This window comes from Mesocricetus auratus, unplaced genomic scaffold (genome assembly GCF_017639785.1).
Source record: "Mesocricetus auratus isolate SY011 unplaced genomic scaffold, BCM_Maur_2.0 Super-Scaffold_100013, whole genome shotgun sequence".
Classification (NCBI taxonomy): domain Eukaryota; kingdom Metazoa; phylum Chordata; class Mammalia; order Rodentia; family Cricetidae; genus Mesocricetus; species Mesocricetus auratus.
In genome coordinates, this window is record NW_024429196.1 from 53,777,132 (window position 1) to 53,799,048 (window position 21,917).

Sequence of the window (21,917 nt, forward strand, 5' to 3'; positions counted from 1 at the left end):
ATACAATAATAGAGTACTACAAAAATGGAGGGTTGGGGCATGTGAAGGAAAAGAGAACAATGCTACCATGTTGGACAAGAATAGCTAACAGATATAGCCTAGAGGGGAAAAACCAAGACCCAGAATCACAAGTCATTTAGAAGCACAGACATAAATGCCACAATAACCAGCTGAAAGAGCAAAAAGGCAAATAGGATTTTAATAAAGAAAAATAGAATGATGTGAATAATTACCTTGTGGTAAATCAAGACAATTTACCACAGCAAAACAAGATACATTTCAACAGAAAGAGCTGAAAGAGTTCCCCCATAACATAACACTAGGAAGACGGAGATGGAGGGAGAGAGAATGATGTGGATTGTGACAATTCTTGTAGAAAGAATGGAGATTAAGTTATGTGATTAAAACAAAAACAAACAAAAAACAATTAACAACTTGTAAGTTGAAGTAAGAAATGAGGTAAGAAAACCATAAACAAATAATGAACTTGACAAATCTTGGGCCATGATAGGCCAGCTCTTCCTGGCAGCCCTTTTGTATGGTAGATAAAGACATCATAGAATGATCTATGATGAGCTTATCCTGGCCTAGTCAGAACTTTGCTTAAGGCACAAGCTTTCTGTCCCATGCCTTCCTTACCAAATCGACTTCCCCCCAGGTCTCCTGTCACTTTGCCTCTGACAAAGGGAAGGCTAATACTTTTGGACATACATGCTGCGAGCTGTAGTACGTAAGGAATATCTTTCAGGTGGGAGCTGAATTTGTGATAATCCTGGGGAGGAGTTACCTGTAGGAGACAGGCCAATGGTAGAGAGTAGCCTTAGAAATTTAGTAGAGAGAGGCGCTTGATAGTGGGTGGTCAGCAGTATCAAATACCAATGACCAAATATGAAAGAGAATGCAGAAAAGCTGTTGGCACAGTATGCTGAGATTTTGAAAAGAAGTGGAAGAGGAACTGTGGGTTACCTGTTATCAAGGTAGAGGGGAAGGGGAGGAAGGGCAGTGTAGGTTAGAGAAGTGCAGGTCCAGTGTACTGGGAAAAAGAGGGAGAGCTTGATTCCCAATGGTCAGGAGAGAAGATTAAGGAGAGATGGAATGCACATGCTCAAGATAACAGATCTAGCCATGGTCTTTCCTGCTCTTGATGTTACATGACAGTACTTGTGTGCTTGGCACTATGTATAGAGGAGTGTATCAGACACACACATTCTTTCACATTGCTGCTGAAATAGACAACAGCCTTCCTCATCGCTCCTGAGAATAATCCCATGACATTAATGACCATCGTTTTTCATAAGGGTTTCTGGCAGAAAGAAGTCCAGCTGTTTATGCTGTCATTAGTGAATAACAATGACAAATTGTAAAATTTAAAATAACCTGAATACACAAGGTGCTTCCTAATGGTTAACAGTCATCTTGTACTCTTTAATTCAGGTCCTTAAGAATGTTAATTATTAAATCCTGCCAGCTGCCAGGCTGATAGTGTAATCTGCAGTTTGTAAATGGCAGAAAGAAGTCCCTAAGACTGAGTGATTTATGGGAGCCACAAGAATAAGGGGGGTACTGTAACCAAGACAGCAAGGCTAGGACTTGGAGTCAAGGCATCAACTCGGACTCACGTGCCTTTCTTCCTGTGGTTGGCATGAGATGATGGGGCAGGTGCCCTATTTTTGTGTGTGAGCAGACCATGCCTAATATTTTTAGTAAAGGTGGTTCATCCTTTCTTCATGTTCCATCCCTATTACTGAGTTACTGTTACAGAGGCAAACTCTACTTTTCTATCACCTTTTCTTATGCTTTATCTCCAGGAAGTACACCATACTGGTATATGCAAAAAGGTGAATCCTTATGGAAAGAAGGGCAAGAGATAAAAAGAACAAAAGGCGAGGGTTGAGTCTCCTCAGCACAGATTGGCAGTGAGAGAATTCTGAGTCCTTCTGCACTAAATTTACAGGACTGCTGAATGTGCTCTGGCCCTTTGCTTCACTTTTACTTATTTTCATCCATTAGGTTGGGGTATAGAGAGAGTTATTAGGTTTTACAATAAGAAGAAAAGTATCAGTCTTACTACAGGACTGAGGGGAGGAAGGCTTCAGCCATAGCACTGGCCTTAGTGACTTCTATACATACAAACCTATAAATCTATCTGTCTTCCTACCACCTCTACATATCTGTGCCCAGCCACTCTGCTAAGCCAAGTACCAGACCTGGGACCTGTCTTTCAGGACCTTAGAGTTCACTGTCACACAATCTCCTGAGTGAATGATGGTAAGAGACAGACAGGATGCTGTTGAAGCCCAGAAGTGGCCCCTGGCAGAACTGGCTGAGGTGAGGGTGTGACAATGGAAGATGTCTGAGCTAAGAGCTAAGAGATGTGTGGGTAGTCACTGGGGAAAGAGAGGAGATTGTAGGTGCATGTAGCTCTTTGTATGCCCATGTGGTCAAGCTGGTCCAGCCAGCTTACTGGCTTGCCTGGTAAACCCATAGTTCACTGGGATATGCAGTCATGCATTTCTCATATGACCCACCCACCCAGGATACTTTCCCTCATCTCAACTACCATCCATATCTACAATTTGGGTAAGGGTTGGATTCACTCTATCATTCATGCATCCCTCTCATCTTCATCATGTTGCCCTGACTTTGGGATTGATGTAGCACATTTTTGCATAAGGCCACTTCAATTTGTTCATGTTTATAAATTTTGTGTTTCTATTAACTGCCACCCAATTAGAGTCTACTCAAGCACAAAAAATATCTTCTGATTCTCTTTGAGGAGCATAGCTTTGAGAGAAAACGAGGAGGGCAAGGACATAGGCACTGAGTGTTTACATATGATAGGTATGTGCTGGGAGTCAGGAAGTCAGTTACTTCAGGACCTACTAAATTCAGCCAAAATTGATCTTCTGCCTAGTAAACTGAAGCAACTGTACAGGGACTAGAATTAGGGCTGCTTGAGTAGTGCGTCCATTACCTAAGGCTCTAACCAGACATTAGATACACCAATGACCACATCTTAATGAGTTAAATCTCCAAGGCAAACACCATGAGGACAAAGGCTTTTCTGTTAATGGCAGCACTGATGAAGCTAGAACCTTTGGTTATTATACTGTGCTTCATCAAACCCTGCTGATTCTGTCTTTTGAGTCAATCCTATTCCTCCTCCATGCCTCAAACTGAATTCAAATTCTCTTCTCTTCTTAGTAGAGTAGCTTGTACAGCTCTTAGGGAGGTAGCATGGTGGCTTCACATAATTTTACCACCATACTAGAGTGAATCATGCTAACCATGAATCTAGAGAAATTAGAGTAATGATGGGCAATGCTGGAAGGACTCTGGCCCAGGCTGGCTTTGGGAAACATCAATTTGTGCTCAATTAAATATTTATAGAATGACTACCATGGCAGCTGCTGTGAGCACTGAGGCTATGAGACAGATGCTGGTCAACTCCTTCCAACCGCAGACCCAAGGCAGCAGGGAGGAGCTGAGCAACTTGGGAAAGGTGTTGGGATTTAGGGGATTTGCTTCTAGTAAAAACATTTAAAAATTAAACTACTCAGGGAAAACTGCCTTTCACAAACCCTTTTAGGTCTTACTTTATTTCATTAACAGTCAAGCTCTTGAAAGCCTCCAAAGCAAGTATAGCTTCATTGTTCTCCTGTATTCAGCTAGGGATCCCTGTCCCACAGGTATATAAGCATAGCACTGCTGCCCTGTCAGTACCATTGCTAAGAACTCTGTAAGATTGTAAAAGGATAAGGCCAGGGAGAATGAAAAGTGCAAGTAAATCAGGTTGCATCTGTGGTAGCTGTGTATGTGCATGTATGTGACTGCATGTATGTATGTATGTGTGTATGTGATGTATTATGTATGTGTGTGCGTGAATAGATGGTGTATAAATGTACATGTGTATATGTGCATGAGTGTGATATATGTGTGTGTATATGTGTGAGCATGCATATGCATGTATATGTGCATGTGTATATGTGTGTCATGGCATGCCCATGGGTGTATATGTCTCTGTGTGTGTGTTTGCAGTTCTAAGTATTTAACTGAGGGCCTTACATGCTAGAAAAGTGCTATAGCTACCAGTGCTTACCATTGCCAGAAATTTCTAGTAGAGTCTAGTGACACCGACTATGCTACCACAATAGGCTTTCTCTGCTGAGGAGAAGCCAGTACTGACAAGGCTCATCCTAGGAGGATGAGTAAGGAGTCACATGAGTGACAGGAGGTCAATCCCTAGTGGACACAGTTGCATGTGTATGATTTTAATACAAATCTGAAGATTATTCTTGGGAGTAGAGTGTGTTTGTTGCATATAAAAGGCACTGGGTCTTACATCTAAGACTAAACAGTAAAATAATTATATCCAAGCTTAGAAGATTCTGGGTGAACCTAAGTTAAAAAGTTCTTTAACTTTTGAATATGTTCTGGTAGTTCTCTCTGAACGGCTTGCCACACACAGATTTTTCTAAATAAACTAGAATAGCATCCTATTCTGGAAAAGACAAGAGCTAAGCATTGAGCCAACAGTACTCAATTAAAAGACGTGTTTAAGACGACTTTTTACCACAAAGGCATACAAGTTAATTCTAGTATTTAGGAAACAGAGAAGTATATGGTGGTAGGAGGAGGAGGGCAGTCTGGAGAGATGGCTCAGAGGTTAAGAGCATTTGATGTTCTTGCAGAAGCTGGAGGTTTAGTATCAAGCACCAATATGGTGACTCACAATCCCCTGTAACTCCAGTTCCAGGATATCCAACACCATCTTCTGACTCTTGTAGGTACCAGGCACACATGTGGTGCACATCCATACATACAGGTAAAACACACATACACATAAAATGAAATAAATCTAAGAAAAAAATTCAAAAAGGAAAAGTATAGGGCAGAAAGCTAAAAGCCACCAGAGTGACACCACATAGAAACTATCCTCAAAACCTGACAGAGAGGACTGAGAGGTGAGTGATCACCTTTCCATCTGGATCACACAGCCTCCAGGGCCTAGGTCCTGGGGCAAAACTCCCTTCCGGCACCCATGTCAGCCATACAATTAGGTCAGCAAGAAAGACTCCTGCAGGCAGGCTATACCAACAGCCCTCCATGGGACCCTGTAACCTACAAATCCCACATTTTCTTGTGATGTGTCACATGTACATCTGCAGGGTATGCAGATTATATTGAAACCTGCATCCTGACTTATTTTTTCATTGAATGTCACCATATTCACGTTTTATCATATTGTGTTCTCACAGAACTATTTTCAATAGTTACATAATAAATTAACTTACATATGTCTACAAGGATGTCTTAGAAGTTTCTTATTTTCTGTTTATATAAAATCAATTAGGTTGACATATAATTTATAGGTAAAAATGTATAACAGATATGTAATTTGATGAGTTCTGAAAAGTTCATGTATTCCTGTAACCATCACCACAATCAAGATTCTTACCACCCAGAAGACTGTTGGTCACTCACACCATATTTATACATGTGTTTCCTAGGTCGTAATTTGGTGTGAGGGATAAGCCATTTGCCCAGTAGTCATGCTTGGGCAAACATTGTTTGGCTTTCTGGCATACCACTTCATCTTTCTTAGGATATCATTTAAATCATAAAGTATTGCTTAAACCATACAGTATGTGTTTTCTTATGTCTTATTCTTTCATTTAGGCATAATTAAGATTTAATGATTCATTGATAGTATTACATATATCAATAATTTATACATTTTCTTCATTGAGTAGTGTTACATTTGATTATCTACATATTGGTTAATGAGATATTGGGAGAGATAATGTGTCATTAGAAATAACAGTGCTATGCATATTCATTATAAGTTGCTTTGTATATATTTTCAATATTCTCCAAAATATGCCAAGAATTCTGGTGGCATAGTAAATATTGGTTAGATTTTATAAGAAAGCAAAACTATTTCTCAAAGTGATTGCACAGTACTGTTACTTTCACTACTTTATAGCTTCATCAACATTTAGCATAGTCAATTTTTGTATTCTGGCCCTTCTTTGTTTTTTTTTTTTGTTTGTTTTGTTTTTTTGTTTTTTTTTTTTTCGAGACAGGGTTTCTCTGTGGTTTTGGAGGCTGTCCTGGAACTCACTTTGTAGACCAGGCTGGCCTCGAACTCACAGAGATCCGCCGGCCTCTGCCTCCTGAGTGCTGGGATTAAAGGCGTGCACCACCAACGCCCGGCGTATTCTGGCCCTTCTAAAAGGAGAATTTTAGTATTAGTTTGTAGTTTCAATGTGCTTTGCTCAAATACCCAATCACACTGAGCATGTTTTTTCATGCACAGGCATTATTCAAAAATTTTTAAACTTTTTAGTGCATCATCCATTTTTTTTTTATTTCTCTTTTGAGACAAGGTCTTGAGCAGGTCTTTTTGCCTCAGTCTTATCAAGTTTGGGACTATAGCTATGCGCTACAATGTATTCTTGAGTTATTTTCTTATTGTTGAATTACTAAAATTAAAAACTTTATATATAAGTATTTTTGATATATATGTATACCCTTAATAATATATATATTATTTTCTTTTCTTCCAGACTATGACCTCAACTTTTTATTTTGTTAGTGGTATCATTCAAAGGGCAGAGATTTTAAGCCTTATCACTGATTTTATGAATATCACTGTTTTCTCTTTTATATTTTTGGTTGTGAGCCTAGCCTTTTAACGGCTGAGCCATCTCTCCAGCCCTGTTTTCTCTTTTAGAGCTAGGATCAAATACAGGTCTCATACATGGCTGGCAAGCACTACCACTGACCTAACACCCCAACCTCCATTAAAACATATCATCCTTGTCTTTTTCCTGGAGTGAGAAATTTCACCTTTCTCCCATATTTACCTATACATTCAATAAGGACATGTACATAACATAAATGTCATAAAGTGATTAAAACTACAAAATTGTAATATAGTTGCTATCTGAAAAGGTACCACAACAAGGCACAGACTAGAATACTACTACATATATCAAACACGAGAATTCATTCACCAGAGTTGGAGTGAAGGCTCAGTGGCTAAGATCATGCACAGCTCTTGCAGAGGACCTGAGTTTGGTTCCTAGCATCCATATCAGGAAGCTCACAACTGCCTGTGCCTCCAGATCCAGGAGATCCAGTACCCTTTTCTGGACTCTGAGGGTTTCCACAGTCACATGCACAACTACAATCTACTTCCAATTGAATTATGTTGAGTGGAAATTCAGTTGACAATATAAACTGGACCCTTTAATATAATTTTTATTGAATTATTTTGGTCCATGAATGGAGCTTCATGACAAAACCATACTTTTAAACTTTAAAAAAACCTTAAAATGTAGCATTAAGTGTTCTACAGTTTTTACCTTTTCTAGAACAACACTGGATTCTCTGCATTTCCATGTGAAATTCACAATTGCCTCCCATCCCCTCCTCTTTCATCTCAAGGTTTTGCTTGTGATATAGATCAGGCTGGCTTCACATTTGCAATCCTCTTGCTTCAGCTTCCCTGGCAGCAGGAACATAGATGTGATCTGCTGTGCCAGACTTAGCTTGCTAATTTCTATCTTTAAAAACACCATGTCACTCTGACTGGATTACACTGAATCTATCCATTGATTCAAAGAAAGCAAACATCAACATTGAGTTCTTCAAGACAAAAACATGACACATTTCTCATTATTTAGAGTTTTGCCAAAGTCTTCAAAATTTTTAAACACACAAACATTTCATGTGTTGTTAAGGTCACCTCTAAAGTGCCATGTTTTCTAATCTCCCGTGAGTGGAATTTTTATTTCAATTGTAATTTTTTTATACTTAAATATAATTGACTTTTATGTATAGCACCTGCATGTTGTGACTGTGTTAAATAACATGCAGGAGCTCCTTGGCTTGATCTCTAGCACAGAATAAAAGGAGCCGTAATGGCCCACCTCTTTAACCCTAAGACTCTGAAGGACAGGCTACAGAATGGAAAAAGATCTTCACCAACCCCACATCTCACAGAGGGCTGATTTCCAAAAGTGTATAAAGAACTCAAGAAACTAGACATCAAAATACCAATTAAAAAATGGGAACACAGCTAAACAGAGAATTCTCAACAGAAGAAACTCAAATGATCAAAAGACATTTAAGGAATTGGTCAATATCCTTTATCATCAGAGAAATGCAAATCAAAAGTGACTCTAAGATACCATCTTACACCTGTCAGAATGGCTAAGACCAAAATGTTGGAGAGGATGTAGAGTCAGGGGAACACTTCACTGTTGGTGGGAGTGTAAACTTGTACAGCCATTTTGAAAATCAGTATGGTGGTTTCTCAGAAAACTTGGAATCAATCTACCTCAAGAACCAGCTATATCACTCTTGGGCATATATCCAAAGGATGCACAATCATACCACAAGGACACTTGCTCAACAATTCTCATAGCAACATTATTGATAATAGCCAGAACCTGAAACAACTTAGATACTCCTCAACTGAAGAAAGGATAAAGAAAATGTGGTACTTTATACAATAGAGTACTACTAAGCTCTAAAAATGAATGACATCATGAAAATTGCAGGCAAATGGATGGAACTAGACTCAGAAAGACACACAGGGTATGTACTCACTCATAAGTGGATATTAGATGTAAAGCAAAGGATAACCAGACTACAATACACAGCTCCAGAAAAGCTAGACTTCATCTAGTAATTGATGGAGCCAGATGCAGAGATCCACAACCAAACACCAGGCCAAACTTTGGGAAGGAGGGAATACATGAGCAAGGGAGATCAAGATCATGAAGGGAAAATCTACAAAGACAGCTGAATCAAGCTTGTGGAAACTCATGAACTCTGGAGCGACAGCTGTGGAGTCTCCATGAGACCGAAATAGGCCCTCTGCATGTGGGAGACAATTGTGAAGCTTGGGCTAGCTGAGGGACCCCTGACAGTAGGACCAGGATCTATTCTTGGTGTATGAGCTAGCTTGTTGGAGCCGCCCATTCCCCATGAGGGATGCCATACTCAGCCTTAACATAGTGGGGAGGGGCTTGGTCCTGCCCCAACTTAATGTGCCATACTTTCTCCCCATTATACCTATTACCTGTTGGGAGGAGTGGATGAGGGGTGGGTTGTAGAGGAGGCAAGGGGGGTGGGAGAAGGGATGGGAGAACTTTGGTTGAATGAAAATGAAATTAAAATAATAATAAAAGAAAAATAAATAAAAATATTTTGTCTTCAAGGTGCCTATGTCTTTCTAAAAGTAAATGAACACAGTTACAATGGTTATCTTAATATCTTTGTGTGTTTATATCATCTTCATTAGTCCTTAGTCTGTTTGTAGTGTTTGACTGCTATTCTGGCTGTGTGGATATGTTTTCTTGCTTTCTGACATACCTAATAATATTGGACTGAAACCTGAATTTAATGGATTATATGTAGTTCAATGTCAAGATTTTACCATTCCCTTGAAGATTGCTGGGCTTTATAACACCAGAAGCTGTTATTTGTGTCCTAGTAGATCTCTGAAGATCTCTATTTAAACTTTGTTACTTTGACTCTAGAGCAGCCTCTCTTATTGGGGTTATCCTGTTATTGAGACAGGGCTTTCTGGAATCTTGACTACACTAAGCAGTCTTCAGGATGCCCTCTTGAAAATGTCTGGGTCTATTCTTGAGTGAACCTGAAGAAACAGTCATGTCTTTGCTCCAAGGCTGCTCGTTGTCTAAGCTTGTGGAGCTTGTCCTACACCTCTGCCTTAGTACTATTAAGCAAAGATTCAAGAGGATATCTGTGCAAATCTCTAGAGCTTTTTATTTTTTATTTTAAAGAAATTCTATCTTTCTAAATCTCTGCACCACAAAGTCTAAGTCCTTCAGATTCTTAGGACAGTTCTCAGCTTGGTCCTAATGTCTCTTTCTACAATGTATGACAAACAAATTCTATACCCAAATATAACACATGAAAAAACTGAAGGCAGGACCAACATAGGTATTTGTGAATTAATATTTACATCAGTGTTATTGGCAATAGATTACAAGATAAAAAGAACTCAGGTGCCCAAGCAACAGAGAAATGGATTAATAAAATATGACATATAGCCACAAAATACTATTCAGCTTTTTTGTCTTTTAAGAAAAAGGTGCTTGATAGATATGTAGCTCAGGCTGGCTTTGCACCCCTAGTATTCCTGACAACTTCCCGAGTTGAGGGATTATAGGCTTATATTGCCACATCCAGCTACTTATCAGTCTTTAAAAAGAAAGAAAAGTAATGCAACCACATAGATGGACTTTTAAAGCATTATGATAAGCAAAAAAGATAGACACAAAAACACGCATGTGAAAGATCACACTGCCAGGAGCCACCTATAGAACCAGCAAATTCACAGAGTAGAAATTACCAGGTAGGATAATGAAAGGAAGTGTTACTGTTTTTATTGCTTAGTGTAATGGAAAAGTTTGGAAATGATAGTGATGGTGGTCATATAACACTGTGACTGTAATAAATACCATCAAAGTGTATATTATAATTAAACTGGAAAAAGAATTCTCTGCAGTGATTTATCACAATTGTTTTCATATTCCAATAAAATTGTGTGTGATGCCACAGGCATGAGTGGTGAGCTTCTTTGAAGGACAGCACCCCACATGCTAGAATACAGAGCAATCTTGGCTCCCAGGGACTGACAGACTATTGCATTTGCGTAAGAGAGGGTCATTGTTTGTAAGACATACAAACAAGTGGAGTATAACAGAGTATTAGGTCACAGTTATTCCTAGTAGCCCAGAGAAAAGAAAAGTATTACACATCTGAAACTACCCCTCTAAATTTTCTGTGGTTTCTGATTTCTAAAATATCAGAGTGGTAGTGGTAGAACACAGTTTTAATCCAGTACTCAGGAGGCAGAGGCAGGTGAATCTTTGAGTTTGAGGCCAGTCTGGTGTACAGAGAAAGTTCCAGGACAGCCAGGGTTACACAGAGAAATAGTGTGTCAAAAAACCACTTAGTGTGTGTGTGTGTGTGTGTGTGTGTGTGTGCATGTATATATGAAAGTACTGAAAAATATTGAGTAATGTCTTCACGTTGGTCTCATAAAAAGGATACAGTTATCTGTAGTAAAGTCATTATACAATACAGAATTTACCTCACCATAATTGAGTTGAAAAATATATTAAAAATTAAAAAAATGAAAGCAAATCTTGAGAAGCCTTGTTTAGAAACTGATAGATTTGGCGCACTATGTAGAGCTGGATACGACTCACAAAGGACCTCCTATCCTGTTTACTAGAGAGTGGAGAGAGGGAGATGGGAAGCAGAATCGAGTGGAGGAGCATGAACAACAAATGAGCAAGCCATAAGCAACCAGCAGTTGTACTTACACAATGGTTTTTCCGATGTGCTTGAATGATTTCTCAACAAATTCACGGACACTATGAACTTCCCCAGTAGCTATGACAAAGTCCTCTGGCTCATCATTTTGTAACATCAGCCACATAGCCTAGAGAGAAAGAAGTAAAGTCATGTGAAAGTTACTTTGTGATCACTGTGGGACTGTAACCTTATCAAAGCACATGATTGGATATGAACGTTAGAGTTTGAAAATAAGTGTGACCTTAATGCAGTATTATAATTACTGAAGGTATCGCTAATAATTTAATTTACATCAGAAAAATTTGGGGAACACTTGGCTCAGTCATGAACTCAAGGAATCTTTATCTTTAGCATACCAGGAAATTCCTAACAGCAGGGCTCCAGACCACAACTTAAGAGGAAAATGTTTATCAATATCCAGTGAATATAATATACAACCTTTGTATAGAATATCTATGCAAGAATAATCCCAGAAGCATTGTTTAATTATCCTTCATGTCACAGATGGCAGGCAAGAAAAAAGTCTTTCCAAAGTCCTCAAAAGTAGAATCCCATTTCTCAACAATGAAGTGGAAAGCTTAGCAGTAAAAAAAAGGAACGTCATTAACAGAGTACATAATAGAAACTACTAGCATTTTAACAAGTTGTCAACATCAGATATTTATCTTCATAGTGTGATATAATGTACATACTGAGAGTTAGAGAAGATGTTTGGCACATTTTGAATCATGGACTAGGAGCAACTTCTACAATCGACTCTATTTGCTTAGAAAAGCATTTATCAGTAGGTCTACAGTTTGCATAGCTTAGAGTTACCTATCAACTGTATAGGATATATATATATATATATGTATATATATATATGGATACAGATTATAGGTCTGGAGAAATGATCAATGTCAGACTACTCACTGCTCTCCCAGAAGACAGGAATTTGATTCCTAGTACTCACACCAGGCAGGGCCAACTGCCTGCTCCAGTGCTCCAGGTATCTGACCTCTCTATCTTCCATGGGCACCTGCACACACATACACACATACACACACACACCCAAAAATATTTTTTTAAAACAAAGGTGTAGCTTGCTGGTATTCACATATGAGCACAGACCTTAGGCTCCTAGTAGGCTCTGATTGATCATGTGCCTCATGACTTGGAATATATGCTTTCTCCTAATTTGTCTCAAAAAGTTGAACTCTGTTACCATGTTCTGGACCAGAGTCCTGAGTCTAGCTGCTGGGATGAGATCTTGCTGTCTCACTGTGAACCAACCACACAAAGAACTGTGCCCTATCTGGTCCCAAGCTGCCCTTTGGTGTCCTTCCCAACTAAGGCAACCCTTTTACCTCTCTTGAGTGGGTGAAAGCCTGCAGCATGCCAAGGCACATACATGTATGCATATGCATGCACACACATTTTGGCTTTTATCAAACTATTTAGAGTTTTATAGAAAATTATGTTTCTAGTTAGAATTTCCGTTTGAACATTTGTCTGAGGGATTAGATGTGAGCAGAGTAAATATAATCAAGTATGTTTGACTCAGATTTCCATTCTAAAAACAACATTTTAGTGGACATTTCAGGACCACTCAGATGATTTTTTAATCTCCTTTCTTTTTCTCTCTTTCTTTCTTCCTTTCTTTCCTTCCTTCCTTGTTTCTTTCTGACTGTCTGTCTTTCTCTGTTTCTTTCTGTCTCTCTCTCTCTTTCTGTCTGTCTGTCTGTCTGTCTGCCTGTCTCTCTCTCTCTCTTTCATGTGGAAGGAAACAAAGGCTTAGTAGAAATGAAAGGATAAGAGTGGTTTCTGGTTGCTGTAGTTCTGTCTACATGAGGTAAGGTCAGGTCCTTAGGACCTGTATATTCCTGGCAGGCATGGAGATCAGTGGGAGCCTCTTGCTTTCAAGGGCCAGAGCCAAGAGTCTGCTCTTTTCTTTCCATCAGACTATCTGGGGCCTTTGACCTATCAATTTCTAGGCATTTCCTCTACAGTTCATTCTGTGCCAGACTCCAGTCTGGGAATGAGAAGGGAAAGGATATACAATTCCAGATCTATTTGTTATTGCTAAAGAGTTTACTGGTTTTTAACAGAGGAAAGGCCTTTGTTTAAATTTCCACAGAGAATAATTAATGATTATTGACTGGTAAATGAAGAACAGGTGACACTCTGGATTAGAAGATAAACGATTCTGTGTTCTAGTATGATAATGGGTTAGTAATTTGCTACAAAGTCGAGGCCCAGTGCATCCCCTCTTAATGCTAGATCATGTACAGAAGACAAAGGCCCCTGTGTGAGGAGGACACAGCCCTCACCTCCGTGTTCAGTTGCACACATGGATTTGCTCCATTTGTTCTCTGATGGATGACACAACTGAGGCGAGAGTTCATCCATTCTCACCTTCCTGTTCACATGTGGGACCACACGACCAATGACAGGTTAGGCCATGGGCTATGAGCAAATCACCACCTAGCTTTGGCTTTTGGAGACAGAAGCAGTTATAAGGCTACATGTTTTAGAAGCCACTGTTCTTTTCTGTCTCTCAAGGAATCAAAGAGGAAAATCAGGAGTCATCAGGCATTCTTCTGGTGCCCTGAAAGGATGTGACTGACTTAGACACTTCCTCAGATACTTATTACTTTCATTCTTGACCTGATTACCAGCCCCCACACAATGCATCAGCACACATACATATACACACACTTCTTTTGTTTTTTCATCCATTGCACTTGGAGGAAAGCAAATCACTTGAGAGATGTACCAGAGTAAGATTCTTCCCCATGAAAATATCCTTCAGTGTCAAGAGAACAATAGAGTATTCAACTCATATCTCAGTATATTTTGCATTCAAGGCCCATGAGGTTAAGGGAACTCTGATGCTGTACAACTGACATGTGATAGCCAAGTTGAGATGGGTGTAGATATTATATTCATAATATGTTTTCTTATAACTATATAGTTAACCTGTTTTAGAAATCTGAAAGAAATAAAAGATTTTACATTTTTAAGTTTCAGACAAAAAACCCCTTTCATAGTCTTCTGTTTAGCTCTTCAAATGATAAATGTGAATACAAGAGTTTCAGTAGGTTCTGATAAGTCTTCCTTGCTCAGTAAGTTGCCAGCTCCAGTGGCTGCTCACAGTGGTCCAGTGAAGGAGAACACCAGAAGCACATCACCACAGACGACTGACTACACTGATTCCATGCATGCCTTTTGGAGTATGATGTGTGTTTGTCTTAAAAATCCGGATCCTACAATTGCTTCCACTTTGCCATTAATCTCCAGTTCAGTATCCAAGCCATGAACACTGATTAACTGAGTTGGCACTATGAATAACAAGACTGGTTAATCAAGGTGATGTTTAACTATGTGCATTTGACTGCTGCTATGTTAAGCTTGGCATTTTTGTGCTTATAAGCTATTTATTCATTGTGTGTATTTATGTGATAATTGTCATAAAACAGTAATTATATATATGTATATGGATAATATAGAGGAGAAAAATCTAAGAACTAATTGTAATATAAACCATCCAGGTTGGAGACACAGCTCAGTGTAGAGAATTTGAACACCAAATACAAGACTGTGGGTTTAATCTTCACTAAGAAAAAAAATCAGACCAAACTAGCTGACTAACCTACCAACCAACTAAAAAAAAATCTATGGTAAAACAATGATTAAGAAAAGGTGAATTTACTGGGCAGTGGTGGCCTCTGCCTTTAATCCCAGCACTTGAGAGGCAGAGGCAGGTGAATCTCTGAGTTTGAGGCCAGCCTGGTCTACAGAGGGAGTTTCAGGACAGCCAGGCCTACACAGAGAAACCCTGTGTTGAACTATGCTCCCTCCAAAAAGGAGAATTGGAACAAGGCAAAAGTAAAGTTTGAAATGAAGGATGTCACATGAGACTCCTTTCATGTCTATTTTATATTTAGATTTTACTTTGTTGAAGTTTTCCTAATGATAGCCTGGTAGTCACAGTCTGGGTTGGCACCTCAATGGATTAAGGTATGCCAAGCCTTAGCCTCTGTGTAACTCATGGAGGTAAGTCTCAGGATTAGCTCAGGAAAGCCTGTCTACTATGACTTTGCTTTGTATTGAGATAGACTCTCATAAAGTTCAGGATATCTCAAATTAGTATGGCCATGAACTCCTGATCCTCCTTGCCTCTACCTCCCAAGTACTAGAATTGCGGACATGTGCCTCTATGCCTAGTTCCTCAACATTTCTGACAAAAAAATCCAATAATCCAATTAAGAAAAATAAAACTAACTAGGATGAAGCATAAAAATATAGCCCAGCATGATGAGTCTCTCAACTTATACATGGGCAAACCCAGTAACGTGTATACAGATGGCATTGAGTGAAGGTCCTTTAGATATTTTAAAGATACAGTTACTGAGCAGGAAGAACTAATAGATAGGAAATTCTTAAGATCAACAATTAATAAGTGGAACCTCATGAAACCGAAAAACTTCTGAAAGGCAAAGGATAATGTCATTCAGTGGCAGCCTACAGAGTGGAAAAGATTTTTAATAACTTCATATAGAGTAGAAGATTAATATCCAAAATATAAAAAAAGGACTCAAGGAACTAAATACCAAATAATCCAATTTTAAAAAATGGGGGTACAGACCTAAACAGAAAACTCCCAATAAAGGAAACTCAAATGGCCGAGAACACTTTAAAAAATGTTCAGTATCATTAGTTATCAGGGGACTGTAAATCAAGATAGATTTCATCTTATACCTGTCAGAATGTCTCAGAACAGTAACCCAAGTAACAGCTTATACTGTTGAGGATGTGGAGCAAGGGGAACACACTTCCATTGCTGCTGAGAGTGCAAACTTGCACAGCCACTATGGAAATTCATATTGAGGTTCCATGGAAAGATGGGAGTTGATCTACCTCAAGATCCAGCTATACCAGTCTTAAGCATATACACAAAGGACACTTCACCATACCAGAACAACACTTACTCAACCATGTTCATTGCCGCTCTGTTCACAACAGCCAGAAACTGAACACAACCTACTTGTCTCTCAATGTAAGAATGGCTAAAGAAAATGTAGTACATTTACACAATGAATTATTACTCAGCTGTTTGTGTGTATGTGTGTGTGTGTGTGTGTGTGTATTTTCCTACAAAATTTAATGGCACCTGCCCCACATTTAATACTATCTTGTAATTTGTTATGGCCAATTTCACTGTTAAAACAAAGCTATTTCTTACACAGCTTTTGCTGTTATTTATTTCATAATGTTTAAAGGAGAGAATAGTGAATTCAAATAGTTTTGTCATTTAATATGATATTTCTCTCTTTACATTCATTTTAACACACAATGTCTCAAAAGATTAGGGTCATATAACATACTGGCTATAATGTTCAACATCATATGCTATGAATGAGTATATAAAGAATTGCCCTTTATTGTTTAAAAGCAGGTGTTGTGGCTTACACTTGTAATTATAGTACTTGAGAGGCAGAAGCAAAAGGATCAGGAATTCAAGACCAATCTCAGCTACATCAAAGTTGCAAATAATATATGAATGATTGACCCAGAAGTCACAGAGAAAATGTTGAGCACTGATATCAATCCTTCTGGAGTCTGTTCTCTCCTCAGCTAATGGCCTCTTGGGCAAAGAACTGGCCCCACCTCCACCACTGACTTTGAACATGCTGTCCTACTGTGCTTACAGGAGATAATTTAGAAGACTGCTGAACCTTGCCAAGTCAGGGTAAGACAGCCTTTCTACCTCCCTGCTTCTGTGTTGGTCAGTCAGATACTCCAGGCCTTAGCCAAAGCTGGTTGCTCCTATGCTACTGTGAGACTCTAGGTGGCTGTCCAGGTAGCCTGTTATTTCTGTCTTCGCTGCACCTTTTGGAAGTTACTTGCCTGCACTTCCTGCCTACCCTAGTATTGTTATCCTCCTCAGGTCTTATTGTTCTCTCTTTCTAGATAGAAATATTAGGTACAAGATTTAAACTTTCCAGTTTAAGACAACTCTATAGTAATCTCTGTTATGCCTTTACCCTAGGACTGGCTATATAGTTCTTGCCTTTTCCTCTAGTTGCTTCATTGGCAATAGGTCTTAAGTGTGTTTGTTCTTACTTTTCCTTCTCTTAGAGCATACTTGATATTTGCTATCTTTGTATATAGTTTTGTATCAAGTCTAAATCTTTTTCTTTAGACTAAAATTGTAGTGAGATATTGACCCTGCCTGCATCTGTAGCGCTGACCATGCTCATTTGGGCTTGGTCACAGGTGAGGATGTAACGGGGAGTGAGTTTAGGTCTGGGGACTGGCTCTCTCTTGTGTCAGGTCGGGTCACAGGGAACAGCCTGTGTGGATTTATAGAGCGGGAGCCTTCGGCAGTCATCTGCTTCTTGTGTAAGTGACTCTCCCCGCAAATTATATTTAACTTATATTTGAAGCATTATCCGTGCCTCCACAGTAGAATATTAGCACAGATGATATGGGGGTAATCAACCACATTCTGATTGGGCTTGATGCCTATTCCATAGAAGGAGAAATATGCATGGTACTGTAAATATGGCCAAGAATCCATGGTTGCAGAGCTCACAGACCCTATGGATAAATCTACTAATGTTATTTTGATAAATGGAAATAGTATCAAGCTGCTTTCTAAATTCCTATCTCTATATTTATGGATTAATGCAGCTTTCATACCTCATTGAGGGTTAACATTATGTTTTAAGTTTAAATTACTATGTTTAAGAGATCTATAGAATAAACATGCCTCCAACCTGTAAGCTCCACTTGCCCAAGGATAGATAATTTTCTGGAATGCTACTGGGTATTGTTCATGTAAGACAACAAGCCACCATTTACATTTCTATAAACAAGCTTGGTTGTCCCAACTGTACAGGTTGTGTGCTTGGAGAAGGTACACAGAGAGGAAGTATGTCAGGATGTATGTTTGCCTCTGATTGGACAAAGGCAGAAAGAACATAGCCTTGTGGGGTTCAGCTTTATAAGCCCTTAACTAATGTAATCCAGGGTTTATAATGTAATTCATACTCTGGGAATCCCAGGTAAAGACCTAGGTAGTGTTCATTGTCCTGGCCAGTATCTAATAAAGCTTGCTTCAAATTCGGCTCAAAAACTGTGGTAGTGGTCTTATTCTCATCCAGTGGGATTAAAAGTATCTTTTTGTTTGTTTGTTTGTTTTTCGGAGGCTGTCCTGGAACTTGCTCTGTAGACCAGGCTGGCCTTGAACTCACAGACATCCGCCTGCCTCTGCCTCCCGAGTGCTGGGATTAAAGGTGTACACCACCAACGCCCGGCTGGGATTAAAAGTATCTTTAAAAATAATTTTGGCTTACTGTCAGTGAACAAACCTTAACTATAAGGATAATTGAGATAATACTAACACATATGTAGTTAAGTACCTATGAGCAATTTCTATGGTGTTTTTAATTAAAACTTTTTAGGTTTAAAAATGATGTATAAAAGAACCTGAGTGAAAAAGTAAACATGAAAATAAATGTTAAACTGATCTATTGTGACTTCATAAACTATTATAAAACATAGTGACTTTGTTGTTGTTGTTGTTGCTCAGAACTTCTGGAGGAGTCAGAGGACATGGCTCCTCTTGATTCTTTGTGATATTGCCTGGACAGGCTGGACTATGGAATTATGGAATGGTGATGGCTTCCCTCCTAGATCGCAGTGCTTATAGTCTTACCTACATTCAGGACTCCTCATGGTCATTCTTCACTGACATGGCCTCCCATTATTTATCAGCCTGGCTCAAGTTTCTTTACATTGTATCTGTTCCCATTGTGAACAGAGCTGAAGGCCTTAAAAGAGCTTGTCCTGGAAGCTGATGATCTGTTGGAGCTTCTGGTTGGCCCCTGTATGATCTGGGAAGCCTCACTCTGCCCTATTGCTCTTCCTCTCTCTCCAAACCCTGCCAGCTCAGAGACTTTCCTAACAAAAGAAAGGCACCAAAAGACTAGTTCTGTATTCTTGGGATTACTGCAGCTTCCTCCACTGTTGCTGCTAAGCTCCCAAGTCTCCATCTAAGCATTCTAGTTTAACTATACTTGGGCACAAACCCAGCTTGTGGCAGACACATCATCACCCCTTGCCTACAATCTATAAAACTCTCCTGCCCTGGCTCAGTGAGCAAGACTCTTCTGGCCTCTCTGAGACCAGTAAAACCACTCAAGAGTTGCTTTGCTCAATATATCTGTTTTTATACTTTTTCAATTGGGGAAAAACTGATTATGGGGTGGGGGAGGGAGCAGCAAACCTATTTAGCTGCTATCTATCACTTTCTATGCAAGCTTTTAGTTACAATAAGTTCACTATCAAACATAGGGAAAATAGAATTTCTTTTCTTATGGATATGGTCATACTGCAAAGAGATGTGCTGGATGGGTGGGGTTATAACAATGATTTCTAGAAGAACCTACCACATGTAGCCCAGGCTGTCCTGGTACTGGAAAGAGCCTGCTCTGCCTCTGGATGACATTACAGGAATGCAGCAGCATTCCTGATCTACACTTTCAGTTTCTTTGAGAAGTTCCATATATTCTTAAATTGTCCAATCATTAGTTTACATGATGGAAAAATAACTCGGAGACTGGCACCTGGGATGTAGAAGCTCACTTTCAGGTCACCATAACTTGGCCCCAACATCACTACTGTCATAACATACTTCCCAGAAGTAGTTGTTTCCTGGAGCACACCCAGCCACCTACCTCAGCCAGGTGTTTCCAATTACCTGCTCCCACTCAAATACTCAGGTAAGCCATTCTAGAATTAGTGTCTAGCTCAGCAGGAGCAATATACAAGCCTTAAGAATGGTAGAGGAAGTTTCTTTACACTTGTGAACACCTTATTGGCCACCTCCTTGCTTTAGCTCCTGGCTATGATATGTAAATCTCTTCTAATCTATTTGCCTTTCAATGACCATACTCATCAAGCTGGTCCAAATCACCGAGTCTGACCTTGAGAATCTAACTTCTGGGCTGGTTCTACATTCTTTTCAATAGCAGGTCCCAGTGTTGCTATAGGCCCTCCTTTCCAATAACTACTAATGTACTAATATACAGGGAAGGATCAGCCCATATATAAAGGGTTTAAAATTTTTGTATCTGAAAAAAATTCTTTCTGCCACATTACAAAAGCAAGAGAAGAAACTAGTTTAATGTTTTATTTAATCCAATATGATTAGTATTTTATCCTGGTATAAACATCATACAGGTATTTTACGTACCTTTACTATTTTCTAAATATTTGCACTTATAGTACAGTTCAAATCAGAAGAGCTCTGTGGCCACATGAGGGCATGCCATGCTGGGCAGTGCAAGACAAAGAGCGGGCTTCCGGTTAAGGATAGAAGGTTGCTTACTATATGATACACTACCCTAATCCTGCCTGCACAATCCTGCTGGGAGACTACAGGATTTTGTGGAGGAAGAACACTTCTGGAGAAATAATCCTATCTGTCCCTCATTTTGACTCACTGTGTCCACACCCTGACTTCTGCATCCACTTCATCAATCATGTTAACCCAGGAAAGTAAATGAGCTTGAAAAATAGCATATTCAGGTTCACCTGTACTGGCAGTGGCATTTGAATGCCTGCCTCGATTATCCACAAATAGCAAGGAGAGTATATACGCTATTACCTTTCACAATACCTGTCATAAACACCCAGAGAACATTTATGGGTTTAATGAAATGTGATAAAAGGAGCAGAATTCTCATATTTTAGAACACATCAGAATCATGTGGAAGATCTAAAGATATGGCTGGCCCTCCTTAGCCCAGAGGATCCTGACTGAAAGGCTTGGATGGCTCTAGAGAGCATGTGTATACAACTAGTCCATGGGGAGGCTAGAGTGCTGCTCTGAACATACCTACAGCTCTCTTGGGGAAGGCTTGGCACCAGACTACCTGGAATTCAATTCCAGCCTGCTGCTTACAAGTAACTGATGATAAACTAACCTGCTACTCAGTTAAAGAATATCCTATCTTATGGGGTTGGTTTAAGAATAACTTAGCTAACATCTAAAGTGTCTGCAAGTGTGCCCATGACATAGGAAGTGCTAAAAAAAATCCCTATTACTTATTATCAGGAGAAGAGTGATGGCAATGATTATGTAGCTTGGGAGAATGACTGGTCCATCCCTGTGACAAAACTCTTGTACCCATAAATGGCAAAGGGAAGGACAGCCTACAGGGTGGGGTGAGTTAAATCCCAAGTCAGTTAGTCAGAGCCACAGAATTTTATAGCTGGAAGGGGCCTCAGAGGTGTTCTCATTCAATTCAACTCACTCTAAAGATGAAGCAACTGAAACCAGAGAGATTAAGTGGCTCGCCTACAGTCACACGCCCACTTCAGCGCAGAGCTGGGGCTGGAGCTCCAGCTCCCTCAAGTGCTTTCTGCTGCACTGTGCTAGAACATTTCCTAGAGAAAGTGTCATAAGAGCAGGTGAGGAACTGTCGCAGGCTGACCCCGACAGCAGATTAAGTAGTTAAAACATTTATGGACTGCCTGCTAGATGCTAGGCTCTGGAGATGTTC

The 21,917-nt window shown here is 39.5% G+C and overlaps 1 protein-coding gene across 1 annotated transcript in view; it reads right to left on the reverse strand.

Moving 5' to 3' along the window:
- The window catches only part of Gmds (GDP-mannose 4,6-dehydratase), a 516,914-nt gene that overhangs the window by 100,406 nt on the left and 394,591 nt on the right, over positions 1 to 21,917 (reverse strand). Inside the window, exon 8 of the mRNA XM_040755777.1 lies at positions 11,373 to 11,491. Coding sequence (XP_040611711.1) covers positions 11,373 to 11,491 — 119 coding nt within the window. The remainder of the gene's footprint in view (positions 1 to 11,372; positions 11,492 to 21,917) is intronic.